Source organism: Lactuca virosa, chromosome 5 (assembly GCF_052849685.1).
Source record: "Lactuca virosa cultivar CGN04683 chromosome 5, Lactuca_virosa_CGN04683_v6, whole genome shotgun sequence".
Classification (NCBI taxonomy): Eukaryota; Viridiplantae; Streptophyta; class Magnoliopsida; order Asterales; family Asteraceae; genus Lactuca; species Lactuca virosa.
The window spans coordinates 349,003,824-349,018,068 of NC_136430.1; the positions used below are offsets into that span (position 1 = coordinate 349,003,824).

The window sequence follows — 14,245 nt, forward strand, 5'->3', positions numbered from 1 at the left end:
TAAAAATTCAAATAAGAGAAAGCAATTCCAGTTTCGCGGTGACTCGCCTAATCATATAATTAACCTTCAACACAATATTTGACTATGCACGTGTTTAAACTGGTACTAAAGTTCATTAACAAACTCTAATGACCTTTATTACAACAATCATTTAATCAAAATAAGTTCTTTGAGTTAAATCTAACTTTTTACTAAATTAATCAAACAAGCTCTTGATTAACAAAGAAAAGTTGCATTAGACACAGTGTAATTCCCAGTAAAGTTCAATACCTCTCATAAGCTCGGAGGCGTTAAAACTTGTTTGATCATTTCATATTAGAGTTAACCCTAAATTCAGAATTAATCTAATACTTGTCACTTTTTACGAATTAATCTAGACATTTACGGATCTAAACAACCAGATGACTAGAATGATTCACAAACAATTTAAGTGGCCAACAGAAATTGAAATCAAAATCAAACACTCAATTTAACACAAAATTGATCAAACTAAACAATAATCATAGTCAAACATAGTGCCTAATGATTAATCATACGAAAAGGTTACGTCTTGCGAAACTGAAATCTGAGTTTTTAGCCTGACATGGCTAAAAACAGATTACAAACAGTGAAAATAGAATCTAAATGATAAATCTTACTAAACTACGAATAGAAATTGAATCGTCTCCTTCAGATCTGCGTTCTTCACTTGAAACTCTCTGAAAATCGCTTCTGAATCGCCCGAAATCGCCAATTAGGGTTACTGGAAGAGTATCAGGCTGTATTTATACATCTAGCTGTCAAAACGCCGCACCTGCGATTGCAAAAGGGCATACCTGCGATCGCATGTATCACCCAAAATGTGTAACGGGACTTTTTAATGAAGTACGTTGCCATTTCGACGCAAATTGACCAACCTGCGATCGCAAAGGCAAAACCTGCGATCGCATGTATCACTTTTCCTAAGCTGATGAATTTTTTGGCTCGAAAAAACCATGAAGGCAAGCTGCGACCAAACTTGCGATCGCAAAGGCAAACCTGCGATCGCAGGTACACAAGATATGATCGCATATACTGCTTTTCGGCTCTTTTTTTCTTCGTTCCTCATTCCAAGCAGTTTTGATCATTTCCCGGCATCCTTCCTTGGTCTACAGTTAAGCTCCAAAGCATCCACTAACGCATCCCGAACTCGCGCAATCATCCATGTGCTCCAATAGCCCTGAAAAGTCATAACAAACGTGAGCAGTACGGGCATTCTTTAAAATAATCATGAAACACGAAATACATAAGAATAATCGGGAATTAGTTAGCTTTTTATAACGGAATACGTAGGAAATTGTGCTAAAAGATGCATATAAAATGCATCTAACAGGAGCTTTTGGATCTTGCATCTAGAGCATCTTGGAGAACTTTTGAAGGTAAAAAGCTTACACCTTGCTTATCCTTTTTGCTTGTTGAGTTAGGGTTTTCTAGAGGTCCACTTTTGAGTCCATAAATCCTCTCTTGTGAGTTTGGGCAACTCCAGAGGTTAAGAAGGTTAGATCCGAGGTTATTTGGCTTGGTTATAGTATAAAATGTTAACTTGATGAATTCTATGACTCCATGCATGAGTTAAGACCTTTGGACAGGTCTTAATGAGATAGAATGGGTTGTTGGGTTCATATATGGTAATTAAGGGCATAAAGTTGCCAACTTTATGCCTTAGGACCTTTAAAGCAATCAAGAAATGGGATTTGGACAAGGTGTCTTTGTGCATTAAGTACTTAATGAAGTTTGGAGCAATGCAGCTTGTATGCTAGGCGTACTAAGTTGTACGTTGTGTGTACAACCCATAAGCTTAGTATGCTAAGCGTACTGAAGAGGTACGCTAGGCGTACGCTTCCAGTGGGTCTTGGGCCTCCGACGGATCTTTGAGCCTTTTGGGCCCTAATTGATTTTGGGCCTAGACTTGCTGGTGTTGTGGGCCCTGAATTTAATATTGGGTCATTATTGGTGTGGTTGGGCCTTTTGGGCCTTGTGGCCCATTATAGTTTTGGACTTTGATGCTAGGCCCATTAATGAAGAAAAGACTTTTGGGTCATAATTGAGGGACTTGGACTTAGGATTTTGGGCCCTTAACTAGGTTGTGTTATAATCCTAATTAGGGTTATTTGTATATTTATCCAGTGTGAGATTTTGGACTGGTAGTCGAGCAGATATTGTTTTCAGTAGACTGAGGTGAGTCTTCTCATTATAGTAATGGGTCGAAGGCACCAATGCCGACCCATTACTTGATATGTGGACTTAATAATTAATATGCAATGGTTGTGTTAGTTGACATGTAATGACTTGTGTGAAGACCATGGGGGAGCCCATGGCACCTGGTTATCAGACTATGGGGGAAGCCTATGGCATTCCAGGTAAAGACCATGGGGGGAGCCCATGGCCCTTGGATGTTAGACCATGGGGGTAGCTCATGGCATTCCAGGTGAAGACCATGGAAGGAGTTCATGGCAATTCTATATGTATATATGTTGCATGGTATTATGATGTTGTATGTTTTGTGTATTTTGGGAACTCACTAAGCATTTACTTACAGTTTGTTGGGTGTTTCAAGTACTTCAGTTTCTAAGGGGAAGGGCCCGGCTTGATGACGTAGCACTCCCTCTCCAGTATTCCATTATTTATTGTTTTGGATACTCTGATCTTTTGGATATGATTTGATGTAATGGAATTTTGGAAGACAAAACATGATTGTAATTTCTAAATATTAAATGAAAAATTTTATCTAAATTTTCGAGTTGTTACATATTTTAGGGGCAATTGTTAGGGGCGAGATCTTCAATCCTCTAAGGATCCCGGATCTCAAAGAGCACTCAGGATCCTAAGCCACTTCAGGATCCCAACTATTATTATTATCATTATTTACTAACACCTATAATGGTTATAATCTCATTTCTTATTGACACGTGTGCAAAATTAGTTAATGAAAGACTTATTCTCAACAGAGAATCATCTCAACTAAGTTTAAGACCCGGAATACCAAGTCAAACAACGTTCCTATGCTGATTTTAGAGGATTCCGGGAATATCGGACTTCTTGTTGCTTAGTTTAGACTATAAATAACACTTGTATTACACACACTAGACACACAATCAGATCATCCACGATACTGATACTTACATTTTCACATTCATCCCTACAATCAACAATTTTAATCAATAAAATCATCAAGGCAGGTGATCATTATCACCTCCCAAAGTTTTCTGACGGAGATCCTAGCAAGGATCAAGGGATTTCCTTGTAAACGCTCGTGTTGTCTTGATTACAATTTTCTGCTTACATCAATTCAAACACCACAACCTATCATTCAATTTGCTTGAGTTTCACTTTTGTAATTTTTTACCAAAACATTGGGTAGACATGATCTCGAATGATTATGAACACCACGGCCCCACGGTGGGTGCCAAATTGTTTTTGTCAAAAATTGATTAAGTATTATTCAACCAAATTGTATGAGAGGTTGTGGTGTTAGTGCAATGCAAGTATAAGATAGTGATCGAAATGAGATAAGTGAGTTACAAGGAAAGCCCTTGATCCTTTATAGGATCTCCAACATAAAACCTCGGGAGGTGATAATGATCACCTGCCTTGATGTGTTTTATTGATTTCAATCTGAGATTACAAAGATGATATAATATGAGTACAAGTGTAATGGTCGAGCTAATCGTGTGCGTAGTGTGCTATTTATAAGTGTTATTTATTAGTTTAAATAAATTAACAAGAAGTTCGAGATTTCCGAGATGCACCTTTAACAGGTATTTGCACATTGTTTGACTTAATATCCATTGGTCTTAAGCTTGGTTGAAGTGACTTTCCGTTGAGAATGAGTCTTGTGTTGACTAGTTCTACACATGTGAGAAAAATAAAGCAAAATATAACCGTTATAAGTGTTAGAAATATTAGTGGTAATAATCAGGATCATGAGATATGTTTAAGGATCCTGAGGCTTCAGAAATATTTAAGGATCCTGAATATGATTCAAGGATCATGCCCCTAACACCTCTAACATCCCATCTCAATTGAAAAAACTCATAATTGTTTGCCAAATCTCTAGCTATACGTACGAATAAATTTCTATTAATACGAAAACGATTTTCGAATTTTGATAGGTCGTATAAACTATCGAAGGCAAAGTAATCACGTACCAAAAGACAGTGTGCCACGATACGATCCCGGTTAATCGGAATTCTACGCTTCTTCTCGACATTTAAACTTTCGCCTCTTTGTTGCACCATGCCGCGTGTGGCGGACAACGTGTGCAAAACCAACTCATCATCAAAATCATCATCATCATCGGATGAAAAAGAATAAATTAAACCTAAAAATTTATCCATATTATTGAAAATGTGTGTGTGTTAGATGTAAAAATATGTGTAAGTGTATGTATATAAAGAGTAATTTTAAATTTGAAAGATTTTTTTTAATGTTGCAACGGCTACAAACAATCAAAAAATAAGGCAGCCAATAGCAATCATCATCTTCCTTCATCTTCGTAGAGACTCCACAGCCAAGCCACCAGACCATGGGGTGGTGTTCACGCGTCTCTTGGCATGCCAACTCGGAACTCACGCATCCTCTATTATCCCATACCGGATAGCCTTATTTAATCTTACCTTTATGTGAAAAAAGAAAGTGAATGTGGTTGGTGAGGGGGTGTTGGGGTTATGGTGTGGCCATGTTTTTTCTTTACCTTTTTTAGAATTAATTAAATATGTAATAATAATTAATAAATAAGAAAAGGGTATTTCAACCATTTTATGTTGGTTACGGACCAACACCGCAACAAAATAAAACAAATGGACCATCTGTGCAAAAAAAAAAAAAAAAAAAAAGGAGTTATATACTGAATTTGTGATTTTTTATAAAGTATATATATGACCATTTATGTAATTTATTTTAAAAATTATTAGAGATTGCTAATATCAACAATATTAAACAGTCAAATGTCAACTTTAGCCCGCGATATTACTATTAAGTTGAAAAATGGTCAAAATCAACGACAATAAGTAGCAGTTTGTCCTTCAACGTAAAAGTTTCAAACGCTATAAATCCGTACAAACTCCCATCCTCCATTTCCGATTTTCAACTTCATTTCCACTCTGTGAAAACCCTTACCTTCAAATCTCTTACCATCATCTCTTTCTTCCTCGTCGGCGTAAGTTTTATAACGGGGACGATGATGGACTCGTCTCTCCGGAGACCGGCAACGGCGACGGCCGGATTGAAGTTCCTCACGGTTATTCTATTTCTATTGCCGTTTCTGTATGATTTCAGATCTGCCGCTCAACTTTTGCCTGCAGAAGAAGGTCTACTCCTCTTTTGATTCGTTCACTTGTAATTTTAAAGTATCAATCGATTTGTGTTCCCTTTGTTCTGATATGGAGTTACGTTTGAAAAAAAAAGTGGATTAGGCGAAAAAGTTTTCTCGATCCTTGGACCTTGACAATCAACCTTATCCTGTGTTATCTCTCTAACCTGTCATTAAGACTGATATCCACATAAACTCCTGTAATGCCAATTTGATCGAAGATGTAGAAATCGTTAATGAGTAAAAAGTAAAACAAGCAAACATTCCATAAACTTCGTTTGAGATTTCCTTCTGTTTCGTAAATCGTAACTTACTATTCGTTTCTTCTTCTTCATTAATTTGTTTCCTTATTAGAGAATTATCGTAGACTTACACGGTGGATATTTTCATCACCTACTCTTTCATTTATATCTCGAACAGTACATTACAAGGAATTATTAGGCTACAAAAGCAAATACGTATCTTGCATTATCTTGTTGTGTCTATTTGTCGTCTTCTTCGTTTTTGCCTGTTGGATTATATTTAATATTAATATATTAATATTAATATAATCCCTAGCTAACAGTTCAAAACCGATTTTGTTTTGATTTATATGGACTGGACACCATTTTCTGTTTCTGCCGTCTACAAATAATGAGCCTACTTTTTAAGCTTGAATATGTCAACAATTGGCTAACCGGTTGAGTGGCCGGCATCAGGCGTTTTTATTTGGCCGTGGGACATAATAGTAAATTTACTGAGACGATGGCGTATAATGGTCAAACATGCTATATTAAAAAAAATGCCTACTCGGTCAAACTTGAAATATTTTGAAAAAGAAGTCAGAAGTAAAAATCGAATCAATCAATGCAAAAAATGTATATTATATTATAATCTTCTTCTATTAAAATATATATATATATATATATCGAAGCAAAACATGCAATGCAATGTTTAATGACCCAATTACATTACATACAAGTTTTTAAGTTTGATAGAAATGTTCGGTTTTACCGTTTTCCATATTACCGGTTCAATATAGCCGTTTGCAACCTTTTTTTTTGCAGTTTTACAATTTTTTGTAGATTATCTTTTAGTGGCAAACTTAAAGGCTTTAATGAACTAGAAAAAAAGAATAAAAACGGAATATTTCTGTCAAACTAACATGCTTTCATTAACCAGAAATACACAAAATGGTCAAAAAAAAAAGTTGCAAACTTCTGGATTTAATGAACCAAAAATAAATATAAAGATAAAATCAAACATTTCCACCAAACTTAGATAGAGACTTTTATGTCATTAAACCATGTTTAATCATCTTTCTATTAGCTTGTTTGATTATTCACACATGTGGGTAGGTATATTATGTTATAAATTTATGATCATCTCGGACTGGATCAACTTAATTGGTAATATTTTGTTGCTTAACAATTTAATAATTCGTAGGGTATATTAGAGAAACAATCATTGCATGTGGTCTAAATTTTAGTGATACGTCAACTGGTAAAAGATTACCTGATATAACATAAACTTTAAGATTTCAATACAAAAGTCGGACATCGCTAATTTTTCCAATTAAGTAAGGGACAAATATTTAATTTCATACTACTTAAATGATGGATTTTGTAATCTAGAAAAATAAATAAATTACGATGCCTGTCGTTTAACATCCGCTGTGCTCATCTATGTTCTATAACAGTTGAAGCTCTACAGTCGATAGCATCAAGTCTACAGTACGACAATTGGCGGGTTTCTTCAGATTCATGCAGCGGAGGTGGAGGGCTTAATAACACAAATTCCGATAATGGGCAAGGGCTTATGAGATTTGGCAGCAATGTTACCTGCAGCTGTAACAGCACTGTTTGCCACATTACACGCATGTACGAATCTGTCTTTTTCTATCTAAAGTCTAAATGACATTTTTATATTTTTTCACTAATACTTCTGAGTATTTTATGTCGAATATCAGCCAGTTAAAGGGACTTAATTTGACAGGAGTTCTACCTGAAGAATTTGCAAACCTCACTTTTCTGCAAGAAATGTAAGTCAACATATTCAACTTTTTATCAACCGGATATATCAACCACACTTAGTTTCTAGGTTTTTTACATTTAAGATAACGTTTATCTAATGGCTTTACCAATGTTATCAACTTGGGAAAATGGTTTCAAAAAGATTTCCAACAACTCATCCAATGAAAAACAATAGAGAAATTTGAACACAAAGAATATACATAGAAATTTTCGAAACCGGAGAAAAACCACAGGCCTCGAGAGGCATCCACTGTGTGCCAAATTAGAACAATCACGCAGACTAATCTCTCAAGCCAACGCCAAATGACACTCACACTGTCCACAGATTTGTCTTACGACTTTATACACTCTAAAGCAAGAGAAGAATGAAACACTTAATCAAATATTTAAACTATATTTAATTGAGACAATTTGACACCAAAGCTTTGGACTCCTTTCATAAGCATGAGTCCATTCTATCTTTTGTCTTGCCATCAATGTTGGACAACCACTTCTTTTATTTTAGTCAAATCTCAACAATTTATTATGGCGACATAGTTCGATAAATCTATATGTCTTCCATTGAAGTGCACACTGTTATTGAAAAAAAAAGTGAGCAAGTGATTTTATGTTGTCACACAGAGATCTCTCCCGCAACTATATCAATGGAACAATTCCAGCACGTTTTGGTCAGCTTCGCATTACCATCTTGTAAGACTTACCTACCAACTTGGTCTTTTCCTCTTTTTTTTCTTTTTAAAACATATTCCTAATAATTCTTTCTTTACAGAAGTCTTTTGGGAAACCGCATTAGTGGTCCAATACCAAGAGAAATAGGTGACATCCCTACACTCGAGGAGCTGTGAGTAGAATCTTAATTTACTCCATATGTGTATAATGTATCACACTTTTCACTACTCTTACATCTGAGACCTTATAACAGGGTCTTGGAAGACAATTTGCTTTCAGGACAGCTTCCTCCAAGCCTCGGTCGTTTGACTCGCTTGAGAAGAATGTAAGACTTTTTATTAATCTTGATTCCACTTGCCTGTTGTCATTTATTAGTTGTCTCATTGAAAGCTCTCCTTGCAGCCTTCTTTCTGCAAATAATTTTACTGGAACTATTCCAGAATCGTATGGCAATCTGACTAATCTAGAAGATTTGTAAGTAGTAGTGATCTTTATATTCTTTTTAGCTAAATAGATTTAATCATTCTCCTGGTGACTTAAACTTGTTCACAATACTTGCAGTAGGATAGATGGGAGTACATTATCAGGGAGAATACCTAGCTTAATTGGAAACTGGACAAGGCTCATAAGACTGTGAGTATATTATCCTAGTTTTATAAATCTTTTCCATTTTCCAAATATTTCTGGTTTTTCATTTTAATAAAATCATCTATCATGCAGTGATTGGCAAGGAACATCGATGGAGGGACCTATTCCTTCTACAATATCTCTGTTGACAAACTTACAAGAATTGTGAGTCGACTTTGTGTCAAAAACTTTAACTAATTAATTTTTCATCCACTAATGAAACTTACTTTAATTTTGCATTTTGGTTTTCAGGAGGATAACTGATTTGACTGGACCAAGTACAACCTTTCCCAATCTGCAAAATCTGACACGGATGGTTAGACTGTAAGTTGATTTTATGTCTGTGTTACAGAAAGGGGGAGAATTTTACTTATTAACTTCATATAGAAACTTGACATTATTTTTTTTATTAATTTTGCTGCAGGCATTTGAGAAATTGCTTGCTTACAGGTTCAGTACCCGAGTACATAGTACAGATGAGTGGCATGAAAAACTTGTGAGTCATATAACAACACCAATCTGACTTCGACCAGAATTTGTCCCTAAATATGGAATTTTAAAGATATATTTAATCATACTTCTAAATTTATCTGAACCCTCTTTTTGCAGAGACCTAAGCTTCAACAGGTTGACTGGTATAGTACCCGATTCAATTGGGAGGCTGAGTTTTGACACTGTGTATGTAACTAACTAGTTAGAAGATTTGATCAAATTGCCTGCATATTTTACATTTTTCAGTTAAATTTGAAATGGAATATTTTCAATAAATTCAGGTTTCTTAATAACAACTCGCTATCTGGAGACATTCCTGGATGGGCATTCGCTTTCAATAATAGAAAGATGTTAGTGCTTCCCCTTCGTCAATCAACATTACTTCATGTATTTATATATGGTTACAATATCATTAAATATTTTCTTTCTGCAGTGATTTATCCTACAACAATTTTACACAGTCACAACAAAGGAACTGTCAGCCATCTAGCTTGTAAGTTTTATTTTCTTTACCAAATAAAAACATTCTCTTTCTTCCTTCACTTACACTTTCAATCCATTCACAGGAATCTAGTTTCTGCCCTTTCATCTACTGAAGCAAGCAACTCGTATGTTTCTGTCCCCAACCTAAAACAATATTGTTATGGAATCATTCTAGTAACGTTGCTAAACATGAATTTATCTCGCAGAAATTCGTGGTGTATGACAGACGGACTTACTTGCAGCAGAAACCCCAACCGTAAAACATTTTCTTTCCATTACCTATGGATACTGTTGAATCGTCTTTCACTGTAACACAAAATTATTACAATCACATAGACTAATCTCTCAAAACCAGCCAATTGCACAACCGAGAAGCATCTTACATCTTGATCTCCATTACGATTGCAGGTTATGAATTATATATTAATTGTGGTGGAACGAGTTTAGATTTTGAGGGAAATGAATACGAACAAGATTTGACAGATGAGCGGTCGTATTTTAATCCTGCGGGTGAGAGATGGGCTTATAGCAGCAACGGTGTTTTCATGGGCAACGATAACGCTCCATTTGTCACAAGAACTAACAACGTGGCAGGTGGCGATGTATACAGATCCGCCCGTCTTTCTCCTACTTCCCTTAGATACTATGGACTCTGTTTGAGAACCGGTAGCTACAAAGTCCGACTCCACTTTGCTGAAATAATGTACTCTGATGATATGACATTTAGTAGCCTGGGAAGGCGCATTTTCGATGTCTCGATTCAAGTGAGTCACAACTCTAATTTTTTTTACTTATTTATTTTGTATAATTTGATGGGTGAATTAGTTATGAATGTAATTTGGTGTTTTTACATAGGGGGATCTGAAACTGAAAGATTTTAACATAGTGGAAGCAGCTAATGGTACTGGAAGGGGAATCTATAGAGATTTTGACAATATTATTGTTAATGGTAGCACGATAGAGATACATTTGTATTGGACAGGGAAGGGGACTACTGCAATTCCAGATCGAGGTGTATATGGTCCTCTTATATCAGCCATCACAATAACACCAAGTTAGTAAATTTCCTTTCTTAGCATTCAGCTCCTTTGTGAAAATAAAATTTATACTATACTTGTATATAGAAAGACCAAATAAAGAACAAAAAAGTGAATAGATAAGAGCGATTCTAACATATTTATTCATTTCTCCCTCCTTGTAGACTTCAAGGTTTCAACAGGTGGCCTATCTGCCGGAGCTATAGCTGGAATTGTGATTGGTTGTTGTGCATTTGTCCTGTTGATTTTAGCTGTTCTTTGGAAGCTAGGTTATCTAGGAGGAGACAAAGAAGACAAAGGTTAGTAAACTAACTATATAAGCACTTGTCTTTCAAGAACCACTAGTGTTTTTAATTGAACTCAAATCTTTCTACAACTTATGTCTATACTCTATAGTAGGTTTATTATTTCTAATACGTACGTGTCTTGTTTATAGAACTTCGAGCTCTTGAATTACAAACGGGTTATTACAGTCTACGACAAATCAAAGCTGCAACACATAACTTTGACTCCGCAAACAAGATTGGTGAAGGTGGGTTTGGACCTGTTTACAAGGTAAAGCCCAATTATATCACAAATACCCAAACATTACTTTACAGTTTACACATGTCACATTACATTAACTAGGGGTGAGCAAAAACCGAACCGATAAAAGAAAAACCGCAATAAACCGCAACCGAAAAACCGAAACCGACGCAAAAACCGATGGTGCGGATTTTATTTTTTTGAAAAACCGAATTTATTGGTGCGGTGCGGTTTTTATCTAAAAACCGGACCACCAAAACCGAACCGCACCGCACCGCACCGCAAGCTTATTAACAATAAAATAAATCACTAATTTATATTATACAATTATACACATTATTTAAAAAACTAATAAATTCTAATTTATACATATATTATATATTGAACTTGACGGTAATTAGTAATTAGATATTAGGTTTAATATGTGAGTTTGTCACTTTGTGTTTGTGACTTAATGATTATGTGTAAACTGTAAATACTATGTGGGCTACAAGTTGCAAGCTTTTAACCTCTAAGCACAAATTGAATAAAAAAATGAGTTTGGGAATATGGGTTGCAAATGAAGTGATCAAGTAAACAACATAAACAACTCAAAATTACAGCTTTTAAATGTGAGGAAACGAAATGATAGCATGTCATGCAATCATAAAGCTTCACATGAACACCACGGTTAAAAAAATTGTACCGGTGAATATAAAAAACCGCACCATATGTTTGAATCGGTTTAAAACCGACACCGAACCGGTACAAACCGAAACCGCACTCAAAAACCGCAAAACCGAACCATTGAAAAACCGCACCCAACGGTTTCTAGAATTCAAAAACCGCACCTTGCGGTTTGCAGTTCGGTTTGGCCCTAAACCGCACCATGCTCACCCTTAACATTAACGTCAAAGTTCTGTTCTGACTTTTACCATATGTAATTTTGACTATATATAGGGCGTACTCGCAGATGGGTCCACAATCGCTGTTAAGCAACTCTCCTCAAAGTCAAAACAAGGAAACCGAGAATTTGTGACTGAAATAGGCATGATATCCGCTTTACAACATCCAAATCTTGTTAAACTTTACGGCTGTTGTATAGAAGGAAACCAACTGTTACTGATATACGAATACCTAGAAAACAATAGCCTTGCACGTGCTCTTTTTGGTAATTAAATACTTATTCTCAATTTCTCACATCTTATTATTGTGGTGAATTGTTGATGGATGATGATTTTTTTTTTTTTTGTCATAACAGGTAAAGAAGACCAGCGGCTTAATTTAGACTGGAAAACAAGACAAAAGATATGTACACAAGTGGCCAAAGGGTTGGCTTATTTACATGAGGAATCGAGGTTGAAAATTGTTCACAGAGACATAAAAGCCACCAATGTGCTTCTTGATAAGGACCTTAATGCCAAAATATCAGACTTTGGTCTTGCCAAACTTGATGAAGGAGAAAACACACATATTAGCACACGGATCGCTGGAACAATGTGAGTAGTATGTTTAAGTACTACTGTTTTTCATTCATATATATTGTTTATTTATTATTAATTTAATTGGATTTGCAGCGGATATATGGCTCCAGAATATGCTATGAGAGGATACTTGACGGATAAAGCAGATGTTTACAGCTTTGGAATCGTGGCTTTAGAGATTGTGAGCGGGAAAAGTAATACGAATTACCGGCCAAAAGAGGAGTTTGTCTACCTTCTTGATTGGGTAATTTAACTTCCAACTTTTCTCTTTCATTTTCTTTCCTTGTGGGTCCCGTTTATCTAATAAAAACATTACGATATTTGATATTTGAAAAAATAGGACTATAATATAACACGAAGACGATACAATGCTCATTAACATAACAATTAAACTTGATGTAAACAAATATTATATGTAGTTATAATTATAATTATGTTGGGTTTATTTCTTTAAAAAATATAAAAAATGGTAAAATTGTCAAGTATGTAGCTATATTTATGTGTCGTTCATATTGATGGCATTTCACTTATCTTGATGAAAGTTCTTTTAAAATACATATACAAAAAAACGGAAATGTGATTAAAAGTGATGGTGGGATGAAATAAAAATATGAGAATTATCCATCTGGTTGGTTCTCTAAGGTCTTAGAACAATAAATAAAAGGAAATATAATATTGGGATATTCTCAAGAAAACTTTTATGTTTTTTGAGTTTTTCTTTTTTATAATTTCCATTGCATCTAATAACCTTTCCTATGTGTGTTGGTTAACTTGAAGGCCTATGTTTTACAAGAGCAAGGAAATCTACTCGAACTTGTGGACCCCATACTCGGTTCACATTACTCTAAAAAGGAGGCAATGAGAATGTTGGACGTGGCCTTACTGTGCACGAATCCATCACCGTCACTCAGGCCTGCCATGTCAGCGGTGGTGAATATGTTGGACGGGAAGATTCCAGTTCAACCATCAGTGGTGAAACGGAATGGAATGGATGATGCCATGAGGTTTAGAGCCTTTGAAATCATATCACAAGATAGTCAAACTCAAACACGCTCTTCTATTATATCGCCCGAAAGTCAACTCCCACGGAGCACCACTATAGATGATCCATGGGTAGATTCATCTGTGTAGAGAATGTTGTTATTCTTTCTCATGATTTGTTGTTGTGAAAATATGTTTGTAAATTGCATATACGAGTTTCATCAATGTTTTTCTAAATTTCTGAAATATTTGTAGAAAATGGAATATACACTTGAAAAATGTGAGAAATTTTGCTCTGTATAAAATATCTTGAATTTAAAAGAAGAACAAAGATATAGAATATATACAAACTCATAGAGCTAATTTAGCCTATAATCACATAATCATGTTGCAAAAAAAAGGAAACACAGGGGGTGGAACTGCTATTGACCGACTCTCCATAAACAAGAATATTAATGAAAAATCAGAATGATCTTTCACTGCCCCTCAAGTTGGCATGTGAAGGTTACAAATCCTCAACTTGTGAACGAGGAACTGGATACGGGTTGTCCATAAGACTTTCATGAAGAGGTCAGCAACAATATTTCTTTGGATTCAACCCACTCTCGAACAAAATAACAATTCATC

The 14,245-nt window shown here is 35.4% G+C and overlaps 1 protein-coding gene across 1 annotated transcript; it reads left to right on the plus strand.

Moving 5' to 3' along the window:
• Positions 1–5,042: 5,042 nt before the first annotated feature.
• Positions 5,043–13,897, plus strand: LOC145116221 (putative LRR receptor-like serine/threonine-protein kinase At1g53440). Its single transcript, XM_079052585.1, has 24 exons — positions 5,043–5,327; positions 7,008–7,188; positions 7,278–7,349; positions 7,963–8,031; positions 8,111–8,182; positions 8,264–8,335; positions 8,413–8,484; positions 8,572–8,643; positions 8,731–8,802; positions 8,890–8,961; positions 9,062–9,133; positions 9,247–9,315; positions 9,411–9,479; positions 9,563–9,622; positions 9,696–9,737; positions 9,819–9,868; positions 10,021–10,376; positions 10,468–10,666; positions 10,814–10,948; positions 11,086–11,204; positions 12,114–12,324; positions 12,415–12,652; positions 12,731–12,881; positions 13,415–13,897. Exons 1-24 carry the CDS (start codon positions 5,198–5,200, stop codon positions 13,766–13,768), a joined length of 3,009 nt encoding a protein of 1,002 aa, XP_078908711.1. The 5' UTR covers positions 5,043–5,197; the 3' UTR covers positions 13,769–13,897.
• Positions 13,898–14,245: the final 348 nt, after the last annotated feature.